Source organism: Stereum hirsutum (genome assembly GCF_000264905.1).
Source record: "Stereum hirsutum FP-91666 SS1 unplaced genomic scaffold STEHIscaffold_18, whole genome shotgun sequence".
Taxonomy (NCBI): Eukaryota; Fungi; Basidiomycota; class Agaricomycetes; order Russulales; family Stereaceae; genus Stereum; species Stereum hirsutum.
The window spans coordinates 195,939-216,588 of NW_006763148.1; the positions used below are offsets into that span (position 1 = coordinate 195,939).

The 20,650-nt window shown below is 51.4% G+C and overlaps 6 protein-coding genes, 3 non-coding genes and 1 pseudogene across 10 annotated transcripts; 7 read left to right on the forward strand and 3 right to left on the reverse strand.

The window, feature by feature from the left end:
- The first annotated feature begins 1,126 nt into the window (after window positions 1-1,126).
- Window positions 1,127-3,931, forward strand: STEHIDRAFT_172047 (Metallo-dependent phosphatase). Its single transcript, XM_007309608.1, has 10 exons — window positions 1,127-1,369; window positions 1,431-1,632; window positions 1,737-1,768; window positions 1,830-1,918; window positions 1,985-2,144; window positions 2,237-2,441; window positions 2,535-2,587; window positions 2,650-2,772; window positions 2,851-3,128; window positions 3,197-3,931. Exons 1-9 carry the CDS (start codon window positions 1,273-1,275, stop codon window positions 3,072-3,074), a joined length of 1,185 nt encoding a protein of 394 aa, XP_007309670.1. The 5' UTR covers window positions 1,127-1,272; the 3' UTR covers window positions 3,075-3,128; window positions 3,197-3,931.
- Window positions 3,486-3,590, forward strand: STEHIDRAFT_t255. Its single transcript has one exon. It is a non-coding gene; the product is annotated as a tRNA-Asp (tRNA).
- Window positions 3,758-3,863, forward strand: STEHIDRAFT_t256 (annotated as a pseudogene). Its single transcript has one exon. The product of its transcript is annotated as a tRNA-OTHER (tRNA).
- A 209-nt stretch (window positions 3,932-4,140) lies between the features above and the next one.
- Window positions 4,141-4,243, forward strand: STEHIDRAFT_t257. Its single transcript has one exon. It is a non-coding gene; the product is annotated as a tRNA-Val (tRNA).
- Window positions 4,244-4,463: 220 nt separating this feature from the next.
- On the reverse strand, window positions 4,464-6,779 carry STEHIDRAFT_172048 (uncharacterized protein; the record flags this gene model as incomplete). The annotated part of the gene is made up of 6 exons (XM_007309609.1): window positions 4,464-4,806; window positions 4,880-5,242; window positions 5,317-5,957; window positions 6,029-6,129; window positions 6,205-6,546; window positions 6,618-6,779. 6 exons carry the CDS (start codon window positions 6,777-6,779, stop codon window positions 4,727-4,729), a joined length of 1,689 nt encoding a protein of 562 aa, XP_007309671.1. The 3' UTR covers window positions 4,464-4,726.
- Window positions 6,780-7,267: 488 nt separating this feature from the next.
- Window positions 7,268-9,263, forward strand: STEHIDRAFT_66809 (endoplasmic reticulum protein; the record flags this gene model as incomplete). Its single annotated transcript, XM_007309514.1, has 9 exons — window positions 7,268-7,318; window positions 7,383-7,473; window positions 7,552-7,670; window positions 7,763-7,952; window positions 8,235-8,490; window positions 8,602-8,652; window positions 8,716-8,866; window positions 8,934-9,016; window positions 9,131-9,263. Coding segments are annotated over 9 exons (1,125 nt in total), but the record flags the coding sequence as incomplete, so codon positions are not given.
- A 4,212-nt stretch (window positions 9,264-13,475) lies between these two features.
- Window positions 13,476-15,204, forward strand: STEHIDRAFT_172050 (uncharacterized protein). Its single transcript, XM_007309610.1, has 4 exons — window positions 13,476-14,019; window positions 14,206-14,287; window positions 14,357-14,480; window positions 14,562-15,204. Exons 1-4 carry the CDS (start codon window positions 13,682-13,684, stop codon window positions 14,612-14,614), a joined length of 597 nt encoding a protein of 198 aa, XP_007309672.1. The 5' UTR covers window positions 13,476-13,681; the 3' UTR covers window positions 14,615-15,204.
- Window positions 15,205-15,707: 503 nt separating this feature from the next.
- On the reverse strand, window positions 15,708-17,150 carry STEHIDRAFT_172051 (SGNH hydrolase). Its single transcript, XM_007309611.1, has 5 exons — window positions 17,003-17,150; window positions 16,656-16,899; window positions 16,193-16,590; window positions 15,800-16,132; window positions 15,708-15,755 (listed from the first exon to the last, which is right to left on the reverse strand). Exons 1-4 carry the CDS (start codon window positions 17,127-17,129, stop codon window positions 16,119-16,121), a joined length of 783 nt encoding a protein of 260 aa, XP_007309673.1. The 5' UTR covers window positions 17,130-17,150; the 3' UTR covers window positions 15,708-15,755; window positions 15,800-16,118.
- STEHIDRAFT_t258 lies at window positions 15,929-16,002 on the forward strand. The gene has a single exon. It is a non-coding gene; the product is annotated as a tRNA-Ile (tRNA).
- Window positions 17,151-18,869: 1,719 nt separating the features above from the next.
- On the reverse strand, window positions 18,870-20,181 carry STEHIDRAFT_172052 (uncharacterized protein). The gene is made up of 3 exons (XM_007309612.1): window positions 19,989-20,181; window positions 19,699-19,856; window positions 18,870-19,565 (listed from the first exon to the last, which is right to left on the reverse strand). Exons 1-3 carry the CDS (start codon window positions 20,070-20,072, stop codon window positions 19,007-19,009), a joined length of 801 nt encoding a protein of 266 aa, XP_007309674.1. The 5' UTR covers window positions 20,073-20,181; the 3' UTR covers window positions 18,870-19,006.
- Window positions 20,182-20,650: the final 469 nt, after the last annotated feature.

Consider the following 20,650-nt stretch of genomic DNA (forward strand, 5'->3'; position numbering starts at 1 on the left):
ATTGTAGGCGTGGTAGGAGGCAGGTCAATGAGGTCTCGTGTTGCCACTGTGCCACCTCGTCTACGAAATGTACTCAGTTGGGTGTCGAACGAGCCTCATAAACCAAAGACGGACCTTCTAACTAGTCAATATATCAACAAGGGTACCCGCCCACCTTTGAGTCGAGTACATGGCAAGCTGGCCACAGCAGCAGTCCGACATTAATGCCAGTAAGATTCGATGGTGGTCTCGACGACGACCCGACAAGTTAAATCTGATACGTAGTGAAGATTCCGTACTCGTCGTACATCACGCAAAGTTTTGCACCTTGTCACAGTCGATATGTAGTGTTGCGAACACCATGGCAAAGTCTAGCCTTACCTTTCCTTTCCAGAGCTCGTGTGACCCGTAAAGTTGCGGGATTAGAGTGCCGCAGAATTCCCAAATCTAACGATCACGTCGAGCAGTCAAGATTCCAAATAATCCGGTGGCGACATGTATGGACCCAAGAAATGTTCTGAAGTGACACTGAATCGGAAGGACAAGGCGAGAAATTAGTCGTAAAGATTCGTATTCCCTAGGCCTGCGCAGGAGGAATCGGATGTCAACCTGGATTTGTACGACCGAGCCGCTGAAGCCGTTTCTGAGTTTGAGGCAAGAGCGAGGCAAGAGCGAGGAAAATCGGAGGAAAGAGTCCATATGATCATTGATAAGTCACAACGGGAATTTATCTTAGTTGCGCACGAGGAGCTATGAGGAGGAGTCAGAAGACCCGTCGAACGTGCGCGATTGAGAGAGATCCAAAAGTGGACGAGCGGCCGGACCCAACCGGGCCGGTATTTCTATTTCTTTTGAACAGGTTTTTCGTTTCGCGCCCTTGCACGAACTCCACCTCGCACACTAATAGTACAATTTGCATCCTGACTCTTCTGTCTTCCCTCCATGCGCAAACAAATAAATCACAATAGTCCCCGTACTTGTGATCGTTTGCATGTATTTCTGGATATCGGACCTGGCACGCTCATGCATATCTAGCGCACATGGGCCACATGAAAACGATGATGATACCTAGATGATACCAAAATAACCAAAGAGAGCGCTTCCTCCAAGCGAACTACGTTCCTGATCCTGACCCATCACCCCTCCGCGTGTCTCGGTCTCCCTATTCGAACATCGCAAGGATACGGCTCGCCCACCTATATAAACGAGACATCCGGGCGGGGACAGGGGGCGGTTTGTCTGACCTTTGATCTGTCCATTTCGCTGCTCCTCAGCAGGGAGTCAGGTCCAGCTATGACTCGCATCACATTCCCTATCTTCCTGTCCTTCCCTCTCCTCTTCTCGGTCTTCCTGTCTAGCACCCTCGTTTCCTCTGTTCCCCTGGAGGATAGTACGTCGCCTCTCCTTTCCTCGACCTCTTTCCTTCGAACTGACGTCTAGATCGAAAACAGGAGATGCATCATATACCATCGACCTCAACCCGTACCCCAACAAACCCAAGCTTACATTCAATTCTCAAGGACAGTTCAAGATCACCGTGTTCTCAGACCAACATTACGGAGAGAACGCATGGGACGTTTGGGGACCGGAGCAGGACGCGAATAGTACGGAGTTGACGGAGACGGTGTTGCCGAGTGAGAAGCCGGATTATGTGTGCGTTTCTCCATCTTGTGGTTAGGGGCGCGAGCGAAAGGAGAAGGCGGGGTTGAGATGGTGTGATCGACGGCGGATCCTGATGGACTTTACTTTCTTGACAGTGTAATCAACGGTGACTTGATTACTGGCGAGAGTGCGTCTTCCCGTCCTTGCAATCTATCGCATGAACAAATTCTTAGCATGTCGCACCCCAGACACCTTCAAGGAAAACTCGACAGACTACGTCAACATCCTTCTCGCACCAATCATCCAAGCCCAGATCCCCTTCTCCACCACCCAAGGCGTGCGTCCGCCTCTCCGCCTTACCACCTTATACCCCCTAACTTACCCTCTATCCAAACGGGTATAGAACCACGACAATCAGGTCAACATCACCCACCTCGCAGAGATCAAACGCGAGCTCTCCATCGCTCCTCTCTCCTACACCCGCGTCGCTCCCAACGGTGTCGGTGGTGACCCCGAAATGGGCCCAGGGACGTATTGGGTCCCGGTCTACAACACCACCAATGGTACGTCCCCTTCCCTTCTCGCCGCCGCCCTTCCCTCCATCCAACTATTCATTCATTGAACGATAATTGACCGGCGACAATCGATCATACAGACACCGAACCCGCTCTGGTACTCTGGTTCTTCGACTCCCGCGGCGGTTTCGGACCCGGCCCCTCCGCTGACTCGAACCCGAACCCGGACTGGGTCGATGCGACGGTGGCGACTTGGATCAATAAGACGAAGGAGGCGATGGATGAGACGTGGGGTGAGGCAGGTACGGTTGGGAGGGGCAGTTTGGCGTTTGTGCATATCCCGCCGTGAGTCTCTCCATTTTCACCTTACATAGGCCGGGTTGGGCGGTGATGGGGGTTTGACGGTAGGAGTGGGAGGCTTACTTGTGGACCGGATAGGCATGCGATACAGGCGGTGCAGGAGAGCTTGAATACGACGGATGGGTTGAATGGTACGTTTTGTTCAGCGTCTTCCGGCACATATCCTGGTTCTCATGTTGATGTCAATGTACAGCGGACACACTCGGCTCTGGCTCCACCGAAGCAACCACAGACGACGCCAATATCGGAAAGGACGACCCGTTCTACACGGCCGTGACCGCGATCCCGAACCTCCACGCCCTGATTTCAGGCCACGGTACGTACTCTACTTAGCATCTTCATCTTCTCCGCCGCAGAGACCTGATACGTGTGGCGTGTGGCGCGACCTGTACAGATCACGGAAACGAATGGTGCGCCCGAGAACCCACGCGGAACACCGTCTTCTGCTTCGACAAACACGCGGGCTACGGTGGCTACTCCTCCGACGGCTGGGGCTACGGCATCCGTAACGTCCTGTTCACATCTGGCTCCGTCCATGAACCGCCACAATCGTGGATACGGATGCAGAATGGAACGATCATTGCTCCTGTCACGCTGGGAAGTGGATTCTCGGGTTAGTATCGGTTTTCAGCTATGAGCCCCTCTTCCTTTTTAATATATGTGTAATTATCGGTGAGCGGTTCTGCGTGATTGAGTGTTGAGTGTTTCTGTGGCTGATTTGAGTTTGATGTGGGCTGTAGGTAGTGATAGTAGTGCGGGACTGACTAGTGGTGCGGGGATGAGAGCGAGAGTGCGAGAGGGAGTAGGATGGGCTTGGAGAGTTGGGAGATTTGGAGCTGGAGGGGGCGGTGGCGATGGGCTAAGTATGAGGGGCTGGGGTGTGGTTGGATTGGCATGGAGTGTCTTGGTTTGTTTGAGGTGATGTGTTGAGTTTATTCAGTGGTACGGTCGAGTGTCGCTCTTGATTCGAAGTCGTTGATCTTTTTCGTGGATGTTAGCAAGGTAGGGGGAGAGTTCATATGCAAGCATGGCCCGGTGGTGTAACGGATGTGCACGCCTGTTTATCATGTGGACTGCTACTCCGTACTCTTACATCGTTGACAGGAAGTCCCAGTTCGATTCTGGGTCGGGCCGCTTATCCGTCATCGATAGACCTTTTGCATGGAATATCGCTTTCCTTTGTTGATCTTGCCTGCTTTGTTACGGTGCGTGCCCAGCTGACGAGTTGGATCTGTTTCTCCTTCTCTTACGGGCTACCGCACCCCACTGCGCTTACTCCCCTTCGATTCAAGTGGATTAACGACTCATTGGTGTAATGGTCGGCACGTCCGTACTACATTGGGCACCGATGGTAATATTTGCATTGCTCACATATGGGAGATCCTAGTTCGACTCTGGGACGAGTCCTTTCTAGCAAAGTCAATACTTTCCCAATATTTTTATACTGTTGTGTCGGTGTTTCACAGTACTCAGTAGCAGGCATCTTGGATAGGATATTGACTTATTCGCGACCTACTCGTATATGACGGTGGCTTTCATCTATTTAATATGGATCTTCCCTCCTTTGTTGTGGCGCGTGCCACCCCAGCGCCATACGCGACTTCCATCTGCTTCTCCTTTATCCTATGAGCTACTGCACCCCTCTGTCAATGTGTATATTCTTCGTCGATTGAAGTCGAGGGAAGACTCGTTGGTGAAATGGCTAGCACGCCCGTACTGACATACTGGGCGCCGATGGTCATGCATTACTCATATGGGAGATCCCAGTTCGAGTCTGGGACGAGTCCAGTATCTGATTCTCTAGAGAACTGTTTTATTCCAGTGTCCTTATAATGCAGTTTCGGTGTTCGATAACTCAAAGTTCTCGGTTAGAGTGTGTGGCGCGCGTGCGCCACACGTAAACGGGATTGTCGGTCACTTCGTTGTCCGCACCGTAGACTCGCACTTGAATAGTTCACTCATCACCCACGAGTGGATATAAAGGAGCAGATATGAGGTGAGGGTCCAGTGATACATCGTATTTGACATCAAGAAAAACAACTTGACAATACAATTAGGCCGTATTCTTGGCCGTTACAGAGCATTGTTACATACAGAGAGTGCAGAGCGAATAGATCTTGGAACTAGGAACTTCACGGAACATCGTCTACGTATCATACCAGTCCGAGTAAGATAACATATGCGTCAACGTTTGCGCTTCCCAGGAACCACGAAACGAACAGTGCCACACCGATACTCCGTAAACGGCCACCCTTCGCGCTCCATACGACTCAGATCTTCAGCCGTTCCCAACTCACGGTCGTCCATCCAAACACGCAGGCCGCAAACGAGCTTATGCTCTGACCAATCACTATGATTAAACAGAAAAGGTTCGATAAGCAAATGGATGGAGGACTGAGGAGCGAGAAACGTGTTGGGCGTACTCCTTCTGGCATTTCGCCGTACAGTACTTGACCGTCTTGCACGCGCTACACTGCGATACACCGTTCGCAGGACACCCTCTCTTCCCACATTCGGCTCTCGAGAATCGTTGGTTTTGGAGAAGGAACAGCTGATCCATGACGAGTGCAAGTGATGAGCAACATTGACACGCTTGCCGCCGCAGAGAGGGAACGTGATGCTTTTTCCGGGGGATGGAGACGTGTTCTCTCGGGTGGAAAGGTCGAGATCGAGGAGAGAGCGAAGGAGGCGGGGACGAGGAAGGTTAGGGTAAAGCGCTTCGAGAGTGGCGGTTCGGTTGTCATTGAGGGCCTGATTAATGAACTTGAAGGTCGTTCCCATCTCACCTGGCACAAGTCAAGGTTAGCACCAAATTCGAGGAAGCGGGACAAAGAGCGAGAGGAGGAAAGTAGTCTCGTACCTATCGTGGCTATCCACCCCGGCCGGTCCACACCATTTCGAGTGGCCGTAGTCACCAACCACTCCTGCGTCTCCAAAAGACCACCATTGATCCAAGCTAAAACTAGGTGCTTCTGGTCTCGCTCGGAGCCCGAGGTGCTCAGGACATTTCCGTATCCCCTAATCGTACCGAGCGTCATGTCCTCCTCAGGTGGCACGGCCCCCACAATATTCCGTTCTCTGACTTGCTTGAACTGTAACTCCCAGAGACTGGGCGAAAGATGGGTTGCCCGGTATAAGGACTTGTACTCTGTCGTCTTTTTGAGTTTCTCAGGGTCATGATAGATCATCATGTCCAAGAGGTAGGCTATGCCGTGATTGATATAGCGTTCGTCTGACTGGAAAAAGACACCTTTTGAGAGACGCAGCATGAGCTGATGCATCGATTCGAACGGGAAGCCTTTGAGTCCTTTGAGTAGGCGACCAAGGATGGAAGGCGCATCTCTCGGACGCCCTTCGAACTCTCCATAGCAAGGCAAGAAGTTGAGAGCCCTAAAGTATCTGCTCAATGCGGCGACATAAACGATCCATTCCGGACCATGAGCATGTCGCCAGCCTCGTGCTAGGATGGAAAGAGTCAGATCGGTTGGGATATCCATAGCGCTGGAGGCCAAAGCACGCGTTAGTAACAACGATTCTTCGAGGAGCTGAAGTGGTACGAGAAAACACTCAACAGTATTACGCTGGGATCAAAGTCTGCGACCCTCGCGATAAGTCCGGCCAGGGTTGCCAGCTCCCGAACGGAATGTGTTACATTTTCCGTTTCATCCCAAACCTACGCATCGCGAAGAGTGGGAAAGACGTCGTTACATAAACTTCGAAACATGATATCAGCACAAAAGAGGCGCACTTTTTCCATGATCCTCGTCCAGTACTTCCTCAACTCTTTAATCACCTGAACAGTTTCACCAGTCGGCAGACCAGACGCCTCGTCCAGGGTGAGTGCATCGAACAATATTATCAGTGGAAGAGACCACGGCGCGTTGCCATCGAGGTGCTCGTCATACCCAGATGGGTGGGTAGGACTGAACGGAACGCTGTCTCTAGAATCTGGTTTGATGGTTGATCTGTCATACTCAAGTATCCCAAGGCAGAGCTGTTCTGCAACACCAGCCTTGACTAGCGCCTGCCACGGACGCATGCTGGGTTTTTCAGCAGCTTTGTGAACAGCTTTCAGAGCTGGTCGAAGGTGCTAGATGGAAGCAAAAGTTTAAATTGTCAGTGAGCATTATTGTCAGGAGATATACATGTGGATGGTCGCACCAGTATCGTGTCATTCCATTTGTTGGTCACTCCGTTTGTGGTCTTGCGGAAACCTAGCACAGATACGATGCGTTCCGGGTCCGAGTCGCTATCAATGGTTGATGTAGAGGCGGTTGACGGTAAAGTATCCCAGAATGTCGAGTTAGACGCAGACAGCGACATGCTTGTCGTCGTCCAAAGAGCAATACTGTCCAAGATGGTGGTGGTCAGGAAAGGAAACCGAACAGCAGTGACACCGATCGGACACCGCGAGTGCGGCCGATTTCAAATCAAACGCCACAGTGGCACCTCGTTGCCTACAACCAAAGTGACGTCTTCTTTCAAATTCTACCCCAAAAATAGACACAGCTAAGCGCTGAGCATTGCGTCATAAGCGAGGACACCCAAGTACAACGTGAACTCACACGCGGCCTGTGATGGACTTTCTTTCTCCTCACTAACACCTACTACTACTGAATCGTCAGAAAAGGCCAATTGTCCATAATGGCTCTGGATACCGCTGCGCTCGTTGAGGGCATTGTGTCGTCGGCAAAGGCCTCAATTGCGGTCATTCTGGTTATGGTGCGTCCTCAACTTCATCAGATTGTGAGGCCAGCACTTCGCAACCCTAGAAGTTTACTTTAGACCTGTACAATACTCCTTCGTAGATATACGGTTATGCCACTCGAAAATGGGGAGCTGTGTCCAAGGAAGGAGAAAGTGTACGCTGTCTGATGCTTCCTTCCACATCTACCGGGTCACAATTTAATCATATCGTTGGGGTAGAATATTTCCAAAATCGGGACGACAATATTCTTGCCTTGCCTACTCTTTTCAGAAATTGGGCCTCTATCGACAGCCGAAAATCTCGCTTCATGTCCGTGTCATTATCATATGAGTTTTGCCTCGAAGTTCTGAAACCAGGAGCTGGTCTTACGCTTCTATGGCTGAGCAGATTGGCCCATCATCCCCTTCTCACTCGCCTTCCAGTTGGTATCACTTCTCGTCGGCTTGGGATCACAGAAGATTTTTAAATTCCCGCACTATTATGTTCCTATGTTCATTTTCAACAACGTGAGTTTCTTTCTCCCTTGACTCAGGTCCCTCCTCAGGCTACCACCTAGCGATTATTCACTTCACGTCATTGCTGTGGCTTCATACGATAGGTCACTTCACTTCCCCTTCTCCTGATTCAAAGTCTTTCCAAGACGGGAACATTTGATGATCTACTGCAGCCCGGGGAGACGATGCAAATGCTCGTCAAGCGTGGGACGGTTTATATACTCATCAATGCCCTCGTTGGTAACATGACACGGTTTGCGCTCGGTCCATGTCAGTTTCATCCCTTGTTTTCGTGTTCTTCGTTTTGACTCGACTCCTGGGTTTGGCGTGTGCGCTCGTACTGTCGTTTTATGTGGCGATTTCATGCGGAGGACTACTGACGTCGGTGCTCCATTCGTCCAGATTTGATGAAGTCCCACGAACCCTGGACATGGATGAACCCGTTCGCCGACGATCCCTTTCACAAATCTTCGAACGAGTCCGACGAGGCGTCCCTCTGGAAACATGGTCCCGTTCACCTACCCACAGACGTCCACAATTCCGACCCACATCTCCACCCACTCTATCTCAATCCAGACAGTGTCCAAATTCCTGGCCAATCGCACGAAGACGGTGGACATCCCTCTGACGCGCATTCCGATTCAGAAACAGAAGAACCCAGCACAAGTCAAAAGATGAAGTGGAAACGTCGCGTGATGGGTGGCGTGAAGAAGGTTTGGATAGGGCTGAGGACCATGATGAATCCACCGTTGGTGGGCGGATTGGCGGCGGTGGTTTGTGGGCTTGTGCCATTCCTGCATATGTGGTTATTTAGACAGGGATGGTTGTCACCGTGAGTCCTATAGTTCAAAGTCCGTGGCCCTGACTTCGTATCACCTCCATGACCGGGACAAAAAGCACACCCGACCTGATACTGAGCTCTCATTTCTGTTGGGAATCATAGGCTCGCAGACTCCATCGAAAATATAGGCGGTCTCTATACCGCCCTGCAGATGTTCGTCTCCTCTTTCATATCTCTTCGACCACTCCACACTTACCGATTGCGTTCATGCTACAGGTTTGTCCTTGGCGCACACCTGTACTCGAAGAAAGGCACACATGCAAGCATACCGACCCTCATCTGGCTCTTCCTGTGGCGCTTCTTCCTTGCGCCTGCCCTCTCAATTGGAACGATTTATGGAATCAGGCAGAAGTGGCCTACGGCGATGGTACCTATTCCTTCTGCTTATTATTCTATATGCCTTGTTCTCCCAGATTCTGACGTTTCATATACAGGTCGAAGATCCTATGCTCGACTACGTGTTGATGCTGTCGAATGTAGGCCCGCCTGCGTTAACGCTGAGCGCTATCGCGACAATGTGCGTGCATTTCCTCGTTCCTGTTATGCCCATTGCCTCTTCTCTCCATCCCTTGTATCACAATTTTTGTCCCACGACGAAATTTGACGGCCTGATCCTTCTTCGCTCATACAGGGCGGACCTCGACTCAGACGCCGATGGTGCTGTTTCACGTATTATCACGCTCAGCTACGCAGTCACACCATTGATTGCATTGCCCATCACCGCTGTGTTGCAATTCGCAAGCAAGATCGAGGATGGTCAGTGAGGGGGTGAGGGATACATTCAAATTATTGGCTTCGTGGCATGGACTACAACCTAAGGCAATTCCTTCTTCTGTACTCATGGGCGATTTGATACGACTCTGACATTGTACAGTAGTACAGCCTGTATATTTGGTACGCACATGGGGACATGGCGACCCGTAATTGTTGGTACACTTGGGTGTGGCTTCTCTAACTGGGCTGATTTTCTTGTAAAACCTTGAAGTTACGATATTATTATGGTGTCAGTGTTGAACGTACATTATTCGCTATTGTCACGATGCTGTCGATGAATACCGGAGGCCCTGATACCACGCACTTACTCGGGGCGCCACGCAGACTGTGTGGCGTTCCGCCGTTATAATCAGTGATTTCCTGTGTTCCGCGTTCCTCCGAAAGTGGCCAATGGCTCCGGATCCACTTCGTCTCATCATCCTGTTCGCACTCGATGTACTTACTTCTCTACAGACGCAGCGAAGGCTCCTTGAGCATCCTGCTCGGCTTACGATAAGAAACCTACTGGCTTCGTGGCTTTTATAACCTATTTGCGCTCATTCAAACATTGACAGCCTGTTTTTATCAGGGCCGCCCACGATCCACTCAGGCTGGCGCTCGGATTTCACCCTCCTCGCCACAAGCTCTCTCCTCGATTTGACTTGACCGCTCCATGTAATAGTTATAGCAGGAAGCTCTCTATCTTTCTAGTCCTTTCTGATACAGCTTCAAGCTCTAATTCTGACCCTAGCTCGACGATACCACTCTCTGATCTATGCCGCGACCTCAAGGCTCCGCCGCATCCTCTATATCCCGCGTCTTCATGGAAGAACACCAACAGCTCCATACTTTTCGCGATCCGACCGACGTCCCATGGTATAAATCGTAGGTCAGCATCATGATAATATGTTGTGCACACTCGTTCAAAGGCCCATCCAGGCTGCCTCTGGCCGGTTTCCAAGCATAAGTACTTGCTGGCGACGCGTACGTAGGGACGGCAACGCGACCGTCGTCATCGGTGTCCACTGCCCAATCCTTGTCGTGCGGGTGTCTACTGATACACGATATTTCTCGCAGTCCCTCGATCATGATCTAGACATAGTGCTGTAACATACGCATTCTCGATTGCCTTTGGGATGCATTATCGTCTCCAGGGCCCGGGGCATCCTTCCCTCCTTTTATCTTATTAGGCGCACGCTCTCATCTCCATGCATCTGTAGGCATCTGTCCCTCTCAATTTGCCTCCGGTAAGTTGTTTCTTGCCCCTTTTGCCTCCGCGCCCTTTCGAAATTGTTACCCCATGTGCATAACCTATTCGAAACTGATGTGCGGAGAAATCAGTTGCTAATCTGCGGTCGCGATCTGTTGCATCATACACAATGACCATCACCGGGATGTGAAGTGTCGCAGGACCTTGCTGTGGTTTCGAGTACAACGCTCTCTGAGAGCTTGTGTTTCTGTGATGTGCGTTTGAGCATCCCAGCGTGTTCTATTATGGTGCAGCTCCGAGTCGATGGGAAGAATGCCCACTTGGCTGTTCTCGAAGCTTGTCACACTGCAGCGTAATGTTTAGCTGGCATCCTTCCAGAACTGCGCCGCCGGGACTCATCTATCTTCCTATGCTATAGTTAGCACTCCACTTTCAACCGTGCGCAGGCGAAGATTATGCTATCCGTGGGGATAACATCCGGCCTGTCTACTCAATAGCTCCCTCGTATGATCGAGGCTGCTGCGGGTGTCGTTTGGTGGCGTTGAACCGAGTGGTGTCCCTTTACAACGAAAGGCACTTCTGCGTACACTCTCTCAGGATGCAGTCATGCATGTCTGTCCCTTGTGCGATATCTTGCTTACCAGTACACTTTAGTATAGTTGCTGGCTGTGTCTCTAATCCAATTCGGCTCGTCGTATCGCATCGGGCTCAGGGCAGGTTACATATGTATACGAGTTAATAGCCTTGGCGCTCAACTGCCGGATCTGCATAAGCACGCTCTGCATGGCGCTATCGACACGGTCGAGCTGATGAGAATCGGTCTGCTCTGCCCGTCGTTCGATGCTTCACACTGTGTGAGGAAGAGCAGGGACACGGGACGTGAAAACCCGTGATGCGGAGGCAGGAATCTGCAACGACTAGCGGGAACTGTGTTGTCTTGTTCTCGCGAGAGTGCACGACAGTAAAGCATCTTCCGTACTCGTCAATATAGGTGAATTATGTCATGTTCCACAGACTTGGGAGAGGAACCTGGAGAAGATCAAGTGAACAAAGTATTTGGAAATATTTTTCCTGCAAGCCAGCCGCCATGGCTTTCTACGGTGTGATGTACGATGGGCCCTTGATGCGGTGGACGTTGGCGCTAGCTGAAGGCAAGAATCAGGTCGCACAATATTATCCTATGTTCCGCAATATGGAGTACAAATCATGACCAATCGCTAGCTCTTGTGTCGGCGGCGTAAACAAATTCGTATCCTGCATCCACATCGTTCTATCCACACCAGACTAGAAATGTGTAAGCCTGTATTCCTTGGATGCTAGGATCAGAACGGAAGGTCAAGCTCGAAAGAGAGGACACTAGGATACCCCTACATCATCTGACAGGCTAGTCGCCTAAGTCAGTTTGTCTGCCCCCGATTTTGAGTCTTCCTGACGACATCTCTACGTCTAATTCGCGGTGCCGAACTGTCCAGCGATAGGGCTGACAATGACTCGCAGTCAGGGTGCCCTCCTGAGCAATATGCAGTGTACAAATGTGCGAGAGGAGACGACAAAGAATAGCCCGAGTGAGTTCCGCCATAGAGGGTTTAGAAGTAAGACGTGCAGGCGGCTGATATACGCGTGTCCCATGTCCGCCAGAGCCTCCGAGAAATCATTCAGCTTTGAATGACCAGAAACAGGATACGGTATGTACTCGTGCCGGACTCTTCATCAGGGAACAAGAGGGGACCCGATTGACGGTTTAATTGGCCTGTCTTACCTCAGATTGGCGTACACAGGCGACGCGAGCGCGAGTATCAAAGTCAAGAAGCTCCGGTCTCTAAAACCGCTTGTCCATACCCTGCTCACAGCCGCTTCCCGGCTCTCTTCGACTACCAGAAGGTCGTCAACCGAAAGGTTGAACGTCAGTTAGCTGCTATACCCCTCGGAGCCCTCGGCACCCAGTACCAAGAAGTGGCCCTCGTAACCTGTCCTTACGAGAGCAAAAGAACGGGAAATGGGGAAGGAAGAGGCTTGGAATATTCGCCTCCATCTGCCCACATCCTGCTTTGGTTTGTGTGGACCAGGACCTTGAGCAGCTTTGCTTCCGGCGGCCATGTATCATAAGTCTATCGGTATGCATCGGGCGCCTGCACTTTTACCCCATCTGAACTCGACCCGATGACGACGCTTCTTCAGGAAATTGATGGCGACGATCGGAAGGGCATGAACTACGCACTGGGCTCAAAGGAGTAATCATCGCTAGCTCGTGTTCCTTCTTCGCCTTTCTTCCCCATCATTGTCCCAGCGCTGCATAGCAGAATGCATTGTATGTGCCCATTCCAGCACTTTACGAATAATATCCTGGTCAATTCTGCGATGAGTAGTCAACCAGCCAGAATCTTTCTCATCGTCGTGTATTGTCGCATGAACTCGACTGACAGTTGTACAGCGAACATGTCCGATAAACGAGGATACAAGATATGATTTATCCTGATGGCTTCCCCGGATCTTATTTACTTTATCGATGCCCGGCACGCCTCACGACCTGAGTTGAAAATACCCGGCATGACGCGACGAAAATTCAAAAAAACGGCTGAACCCAGCGCGTAAACGCGCAATAACACCTTCTTTCGGATACTTAGACCGTGCTCTTGGAGCATCGGCTCACCTCGATGCTTGTTATGGATCCCCTAAGCTGACGAACCCTGAACTTTCAAGTGAAAGGACAATTTGTCTGAAATTTTTGACTTGGCGAAGAGACTGAACGGCACCTGAAAAACATGCAAGGGGTTAGGAGGAACGGAGCTGAGGAAAGGGGCGGGGCGTGGGCATCGCGAATCCTCGCGGTTGTTTTGATCGCCCGTCGCGTCGCAACCGATGAACAGGCGCCTCGTTGCAGCGCTAACATTTTTTTTGACTAGCAACTGTGCCACGCTTTTCGACTGAAGCGCGTTCCGATACAGATACAAATTGACCGGTCTCGCTTTGGATCCTGTCTGTTTCCCCTTCCTCCTTCCATTTGCCACCAGCCGCTGCTCATACCCTCCATCCCTGCATACCGCTCAGTTCGGCACGAGACGTGTCACCCTATATCCATCCTCATTCATCACATACTTGATTTCCGCATCTGCCCCTGGTCCCTTTTGCACCGCGTACCTAAATACTCGTCAAAGGATCCAAACGAGACCTCCGTTATCAATCCAGTCTCATTCCACCCAGTTTTACACGTCACCTGCTATGGCTACCCTAGGCATACCCTATTTCCTCGAAGACAAGACCGGTCTCCTCACTAGCTCAGACTTCACAGACGTCAACGATCGAATGCGTCTTACCCTTCGCTGTACGCTGAAAGACTCTACCCGTTCCGCGTATATGATCCATTCCAGCTCTTCGCGGGTACCCGCTGCCGCCTTGGATTTCGGTTCGAAGGGTGAGCTCGGGACAGTCACAATTAATGTGAGCGCGTTGAGTGGCGTGGGAGGAGGGAGGCCGCACGGAGTCGGGAGGGCGAGCCTAAGTGCGGGGAAGACGAGGTCGATGAAGGAGTGGTTGGTCAAGGTGAATCCGTTTGGGAGGTCAGTCTTTCTTTCTCAACGTTTGATGGTCGTCGGTCGGCGCCTTTGTGTTGGGCTGTCCGGGTCTCCCTTTTTGGTGATTCTACTTCCGGTGGAACGCTTCGTGACAGCGATCACACTTTGCTTCCGCTCGAATGTTGGGAGGTTGATATACTAACATGATCCATCCTACTCCTGCGTTTATAGCTCAACCTTCCGTAAATTCGTCGCATCAGACGGGCAGACGTACACTTGGAACTGGCGGAGTAGAGAAAACTTTGAGTGGACCGTACGTCTTCATACCTTCTCCCATCTGCGGCCCTGGAGTTGCTGGTACTAACGAGCGTGCCTACTTCAGTGCCTAAATTCGTCAAATTACCTCGTCGCATACTATAGTCTCAAAGTCCCCGGCGAGCCAGTCTACCCTGGCTCAAGTGGGTGCATGTTGACTGTCGACGAATCATATCCTCATCTGGCTGTCGGTGAGTATCCTTCTAATTACCTTCAACATATGTCGTCGATATTATCTGGAAATAAAGTCTGACAATCTGCGACGGATACAGAACTTCTTGCATCGCTAATCATCATGCGGCATATTGCTCAGCATGATCTGTAATTGCGTGGCCGTCGACTTCAACAGCGGTATCCGCTTTCCGTGATCGTCGCGGTCGTGTTGTGTTTCATTCATCGTATTGCCTCGCGGACGTTTGAGCGAACATACAGTTTCGTCGTTTCACCTTGACATCATCAGCAATCATCGCCTCCTTGCATATTCATTCTCATCATTGCACTCGTCCCTATCCCCATTTCGAGACTCCTACCTATCATCACCCTCACCGCCAGATGCGATCTAGTGTCCACTTCTCATACCTCGTCTACGCCTCGCATTCGGACCCTGCCCCAGCTCCGTCTTATCTCGAACTCCGACCTTGCTGTGCATAACTCCAATCGTCAGCCCGCATCACTCTTTCCTTCTTCATTCCATCTCACAGCCTTCCTCTCAATGCCTAGTCCATCTATTAGCTCTCAACAGTCAACCCATGTTCCTTATTCCATATGTTCCTTATACTGTATCATACCCTGTATCACCCCACGTCACCTTCGACCTTCCTTCCAACCTCACATCTCTCCTTACCTTTGTCTCGTTCCGTCTCTATCACCCGTCGACCGCGTCAGCTTCCGACCTAGTCGCCACCTTACCTCGCCTCCAATATCCCTTCGGTTCCTCTCGTCACTCCGACCTCTAATCCCATCTACACTACCATAATAATATCCCTAATCCACGGGGACGACACCGAAGACGTCGAGAGCCGCAGGCGGTACCAATGTTGGAGGGCGGGGGACGGAACGATGTCCATGACGCTGGCAGGATTGGGAGGATAACTCGATGGTGACGAAGACGAAGCAGAGCGCTAGAGGTGTTCCTCTTGAATCTTGCACAGAGTTTCGCTTTCACTCCTTGTCTCTGTTCTGTCTATTCTGTACAACGCACGGTCCCGGCGGTCAACCTACTTAGTAGTAGTCATCTCGAGAAGAAGTCATTCGTTTACTTTACGATATTGGTTACTCATAATTCGAATCAAACGCCAATGCGTAATCTGTTATAGTTCTCGTATTCTTCGGTGAGACTACAATGATCAACTTTTGGTGCGAGTACGCGTAGGGCTACAACCTGGCTACAATGAACTCGAGTCTCGAGGCGGTGTGGTGTCTGTTATCCACATCCTCCATAGGTGGTCGGGATGAAGACCATGGATCTATTTACATAAGTATGCCTTGATCTAAGTAAGAGATGGCTGACCTTGTCGGTGGGGTGCTGGCAAGAGACGAGGTCCTCAGACTTACAAGTATTCTCAATATTGTTGCGATACCCCTACGATGAATAACCTACCCGGCTTCTGATGACACTATCCATATAAATGAACGTATCGGCCGGCTAGCTCAGATGGTTAGAGCGTCGTGCTAATAACGCGAAGGTCTTGGGTTCGATCCCCACGTTGGCCAGTCACCCTGCAAGAGATCCTTTTGTATATTGATGTTGCTGTCACGGTCGCACGTGTACTTGATACACCGTTGAACCGAGTCTTCTGACTACGGCTAACGACAACTCATCCACCGTTTCAAAGACATCCATCTAAAGTTTCATACAATCAGTCAGTACATCCTCGCTATATCGGAATATTGGCAGACTCACTGGGCACCGCATTCCCCGCCGAATTCACCTTCGCCTTCAACGCACTACTCCCGCAAATCAACCCCCTCACAAACGCCTCCGCCACAACATTCGCCCCCGTCGGACTCGTATGCGTATGGTCAATAGGGTAATATGTCGTCACGAGCGTCTGCCCCAACGCCTCGTACGCCTGCGCCGTGTAATCGAAGTGGTCAACGTAGACCACACCAGTGCGTTCACCGATCTCCTCGGCATAACCTACGAAGCGGGAGGGCGCGGCCATTGTGTCGGAGGTGGAGGAGGTCCAGATGTTGTCGGGGGTTTGGGAGGAGATGATGGGGATTGCGCCTTTGCCTTGGAGGGAGGTTATGGCGTTTTGGAGGTAGTAGGGGAATGTATGGATGACGACGGTGGAACCACTGTAGAACCAATCCGGCATTAGTCTTCAAAACAGACGATACGATGGCAGGCAGACTCGACGTACTCCGACTCAGTCACCGTGGTCGTTGTATCGTAGCCATCTCCCACGGCGTCCTCCCTTCCATTGTCAACCGTGCCACTCGACCCGTCGTTGTGCCCGAACTCGATGATCACAAAGTCGCCAGACTTGACGGTGTTGATGAGTGTCGTGAAGCGACCTTCGTCGGTGTAAGACCGTGCGCTACGACCAGCGACGGCGTCGTTCACGACGGGGATGGTGAGGTATTGGGCTAGATATTGACCCCATCCTGTGCAGAAAGAATGTGATTGTCAGTAGGTGGACATGAGGCGGTCGAAGGCAAGGCGGTGTCATGGTCTCGTATGAATAAAAGGCTAATATTTATCACTGACCATCTGTCCCAGAGCCTCCTCCACCCTTGGCCATCGTCGAATCACCAGCCAGATACACCGTCTGCGCAAGGGCAAGTTGCGAGCAAGCAAGAGAGACCAAGGCGGAGAACTTGAGGAGTCTAGCCATCTTCGTATACACCGAGGTGGGACGCCGGGGGGTAAGGTTTGGCAGAACGTGGAGGGCTAAACCGTGTCAAATTATAGAAATCCTCCAGTCAGGTCCATGGAGCGGATACACAACGCTTTCGGGAGCAGCATGGACAGCACGGTTGTGTATGACCATGTATCGGACCGACAAAGCATGGCGAGGTAGCAGGTGACAGGAAACGAGAAAACAATGGAGAAATCTCGCGGGATAGGATGGACGGATGGACGACGAGGGCGAAGGAACCAAGGTCACATAACATAGCAGACTTACGACAGGCACTCAACCGTGCGTTGCGCGTCCTTCGTGCTCACATGCCACATCTTGCTTATTGCCCTGCGTGACCATCGATGTGGGCAAGGAAACGAACGTTGAAGACCTGGTGATACACGATCTGCCGGACCGCTACGGTGCCAAGTGAGCTTTTGACTGGAATCCTTGAACACAAGGTAGAATAGACATCTCGGTGATCAATGGCTCGCACCAAAAATGGAGGATGGCAATGGAAGATCTACGAGGAGTTCGGTGTCTGTTAGCGCAGGTGTCTGTTAGCGCAACTTCCGAGTGGCGATCAAGTGGAAGGATGTCGATTGTGAGAAGTCATGTACACACCTCGCGAATTCAGCGACATACATCCAGCCGTGTCAAATATCACAGAGTGCCACCGACCCTCTCCTGTTTGTTCAACATATGTCGCCATCTGGCCAACCACGCTGAGACTGAATTCCCCTCACCAGGGTCCACAGTCGGAAGAGTCAATTCAACACGTCACGCCGCCCTCCCAAGTCCGCAAGTCTCACAACTACACACGGGAAGTCGATCCCATTTGGGCGGAGATTATCAGGAAGAGAGACACAATCCACACGAGACTGAGGTCATACTCCTGACTGAATCCTACAATATCGGGCCATCGGGCTAATTCTTTCCGCTTCCTCGACGACGGAAGATGCCAGTACTTCCCAAGACAATATGACCGCGTACCTCGAAGGAGTCGCGGAATCTATTCGGAAAAGGTCTTTGCTGGCCAAGCCCAAGAGACATCGAACCCGATACTTGGTGACCCGGTAGATATCCTTCGAACACAGAACGCAGAACACCGTCGCTTCTGGGGTAAGAATACGCCGTAGATGAGAAGACTGGAAGGGAGATTCGCAAAGAACAGACTCACCTTCGATGACCGTATGTACAATGGACCACCAGAGTGAAGTCCTTGACGCTCTCTTCTTGGCACCTCCTTTCAATATGAGCCACTCCGAGTCGTAGAACCTCCATGCGCGGATCCAAACTATCCTCGGGGGAAGATTTCCCGATCAACCGCTAAAAGACACGAAGTACATACGCTCGGCCCATACACGGGCTTCTGAGGCACGAAACTCAAAATCGGGCAACGTCTTGAATGAGATGGGCCAATGCACCAAATGAACGGCACGCGGAGGCTTTTCTACCGAACATATAGAAGATGATGGTCACAATGAGAAGCGTACGCATTCGTCGCGCTATGAACGACTTTGGCGCGAAATTGAGCCGACCGTGCGCTACAGAGATTCAGATTCAGAGCGAGCTCGCAGTCGTACAAGGGAGGTCCCGTAGAGCCTCGACCGTGTATAAATCATGTGTCAGAGCTAGCCATGGTTCAAGCTTGTGCTTTTCGGGCGCTGAGAGTGTTCGTCGTGTTCGCGAGTGGACGGTGAAGCGAAAGTTGTATGGTGTAACATTGCCTAGCCAACTGCAATATATGCAAGACACAGAACAGGAGATATCAAGAAGAACGAAGGCGCACCACTAAACAAACAAAGTCCCGATCGTTGACACGCAAGGCGCGAACTTGACCGTCACATTGTTCCAGAAGAGAATATCTCTCATTCGCGTCCGCCCCTTCCCCGTCCCCTATCCCTTTCATCCCCTCTTCTCTTTGCTTCATCTCTTTCTTTCTCACGATCCCTCTCGTCGTAATCTCTCGGTGCCCGCGAAGACGCTACCGGCGACCTCGACCTCTCCCTATACCTCCCTACACGATACTGCTCCCTCTCACCCCTCCGTCTCGGCGATCTCGACCTCTCATCCCTATACCTCCTCACCGGCACCGGTGACCTCTCCCGCTCATCCCTATACCCCCGTCTCCTTCCTAACTCCTCATCATCGCTCTCATCGCTGTCATACCTCTTCGACCCGCCATGTCCTCTGCTACCCTCCCTCTCCGCCCTTCGAGCTTTCTTCTCCTCCTTTCGAGCCCGCTTTTCTTCCTTGCGCGCTTGTTTCTCGGCTTTGCGTCGGCGTTTTTCTTCTTTGGCTTCGGCTGCTTCGGGGTTCAACGAGGCGTTGGGGGAGGAGGGGGCTTTGGGAGGGAGAGGGGCGGCGTTGGCGCCTGTTCCGGGGGCGGAGGAAGAAGGGAGCGCGGTCTTGGAGGGGGCGAAGCCTCTGTTTTAACGTTTATTGGCCAGTCAGCAGGGAGTCGTGAAAGTATGTATTTAAGAATTGAAATGCACGAAGGATGGAAGATGGTGGCCGAGAAAAGGCGAATAGCATGAGACCGAAGAAAAGAAAGACGTACAATGCTAAACTTAGCGCTTCCGCCTCCTTCTCCTTTATAGCGCGTATCTCCTCTTCCCGCTCTGCGTCCGTCTGTCCTCCTTCACGGTTATACCAATGAACATCTTTATTCTTCTGCCAACGACCTGTGGGGGCGTTGATACTATGTCCAAGGTAGTTCTATGTGACGAGATAGTAATCAGATGCCGAAAAAGGAGAGTATCGTAGACGAAGGATGGGGAGAGTGAATATCGAGTTAAGAGCCTCGCTATTCGAAAAGTGTGAGTGGTGGAGACATGTGAGAGAGCGCACTTCTCTGTCTTTGTCTGCTGAGACATCTGACCATTTGAACTCTGCCTGTCCTCCACGCGTTCCTCCACGAGTGGGCTCAAACATGACTAGGTTTCGTACGAGTGCGAGCGGTCTGAGTGGGAACCCAGGTGGGGTTGTCTGAAAAGACAATGAAAGACTCGCAACAAGGACCAGAGGCTAGCAAGTACTGTGTCTGTTAGTGGGGTTTATCGAGACCCAAGACCAGTAGTTATGAGTGTAGAGGTAAGAGATGGAGGGAAAGTTGAAGTGGCACGGGAAGCGCAAGGCGCTGTCGGACTCGGAGCCACGTGGCGCCGGAAGCCGGGTTGGCGATTGAACGGTGCCACACCAAGTTCGACGAACACTGAACTATCTTCCCGGCCACATCCCTCTGCATTGGTCCAAAATAAAATCAAGGCGTATACTTATTTTTCCATTCGTTTGCTTCTCCAATCCCGACGGCGAACGAGGAACGACTTTGGAATGACGGACCTCGGGTGGCGAGCCGTCTTCATGTTCCTCATTCAAATTCCGCCATGTCCGGAGCCGGCTGGCTGTTCCTCGCCTTTACTCTCGACCACGACGTCTGTGAGCCTCGTAGCCATGACCTACGATGATTTCAAGGACAGTCCTTTGTTCTTAGCTCTCTCTCGTTTAAAGTT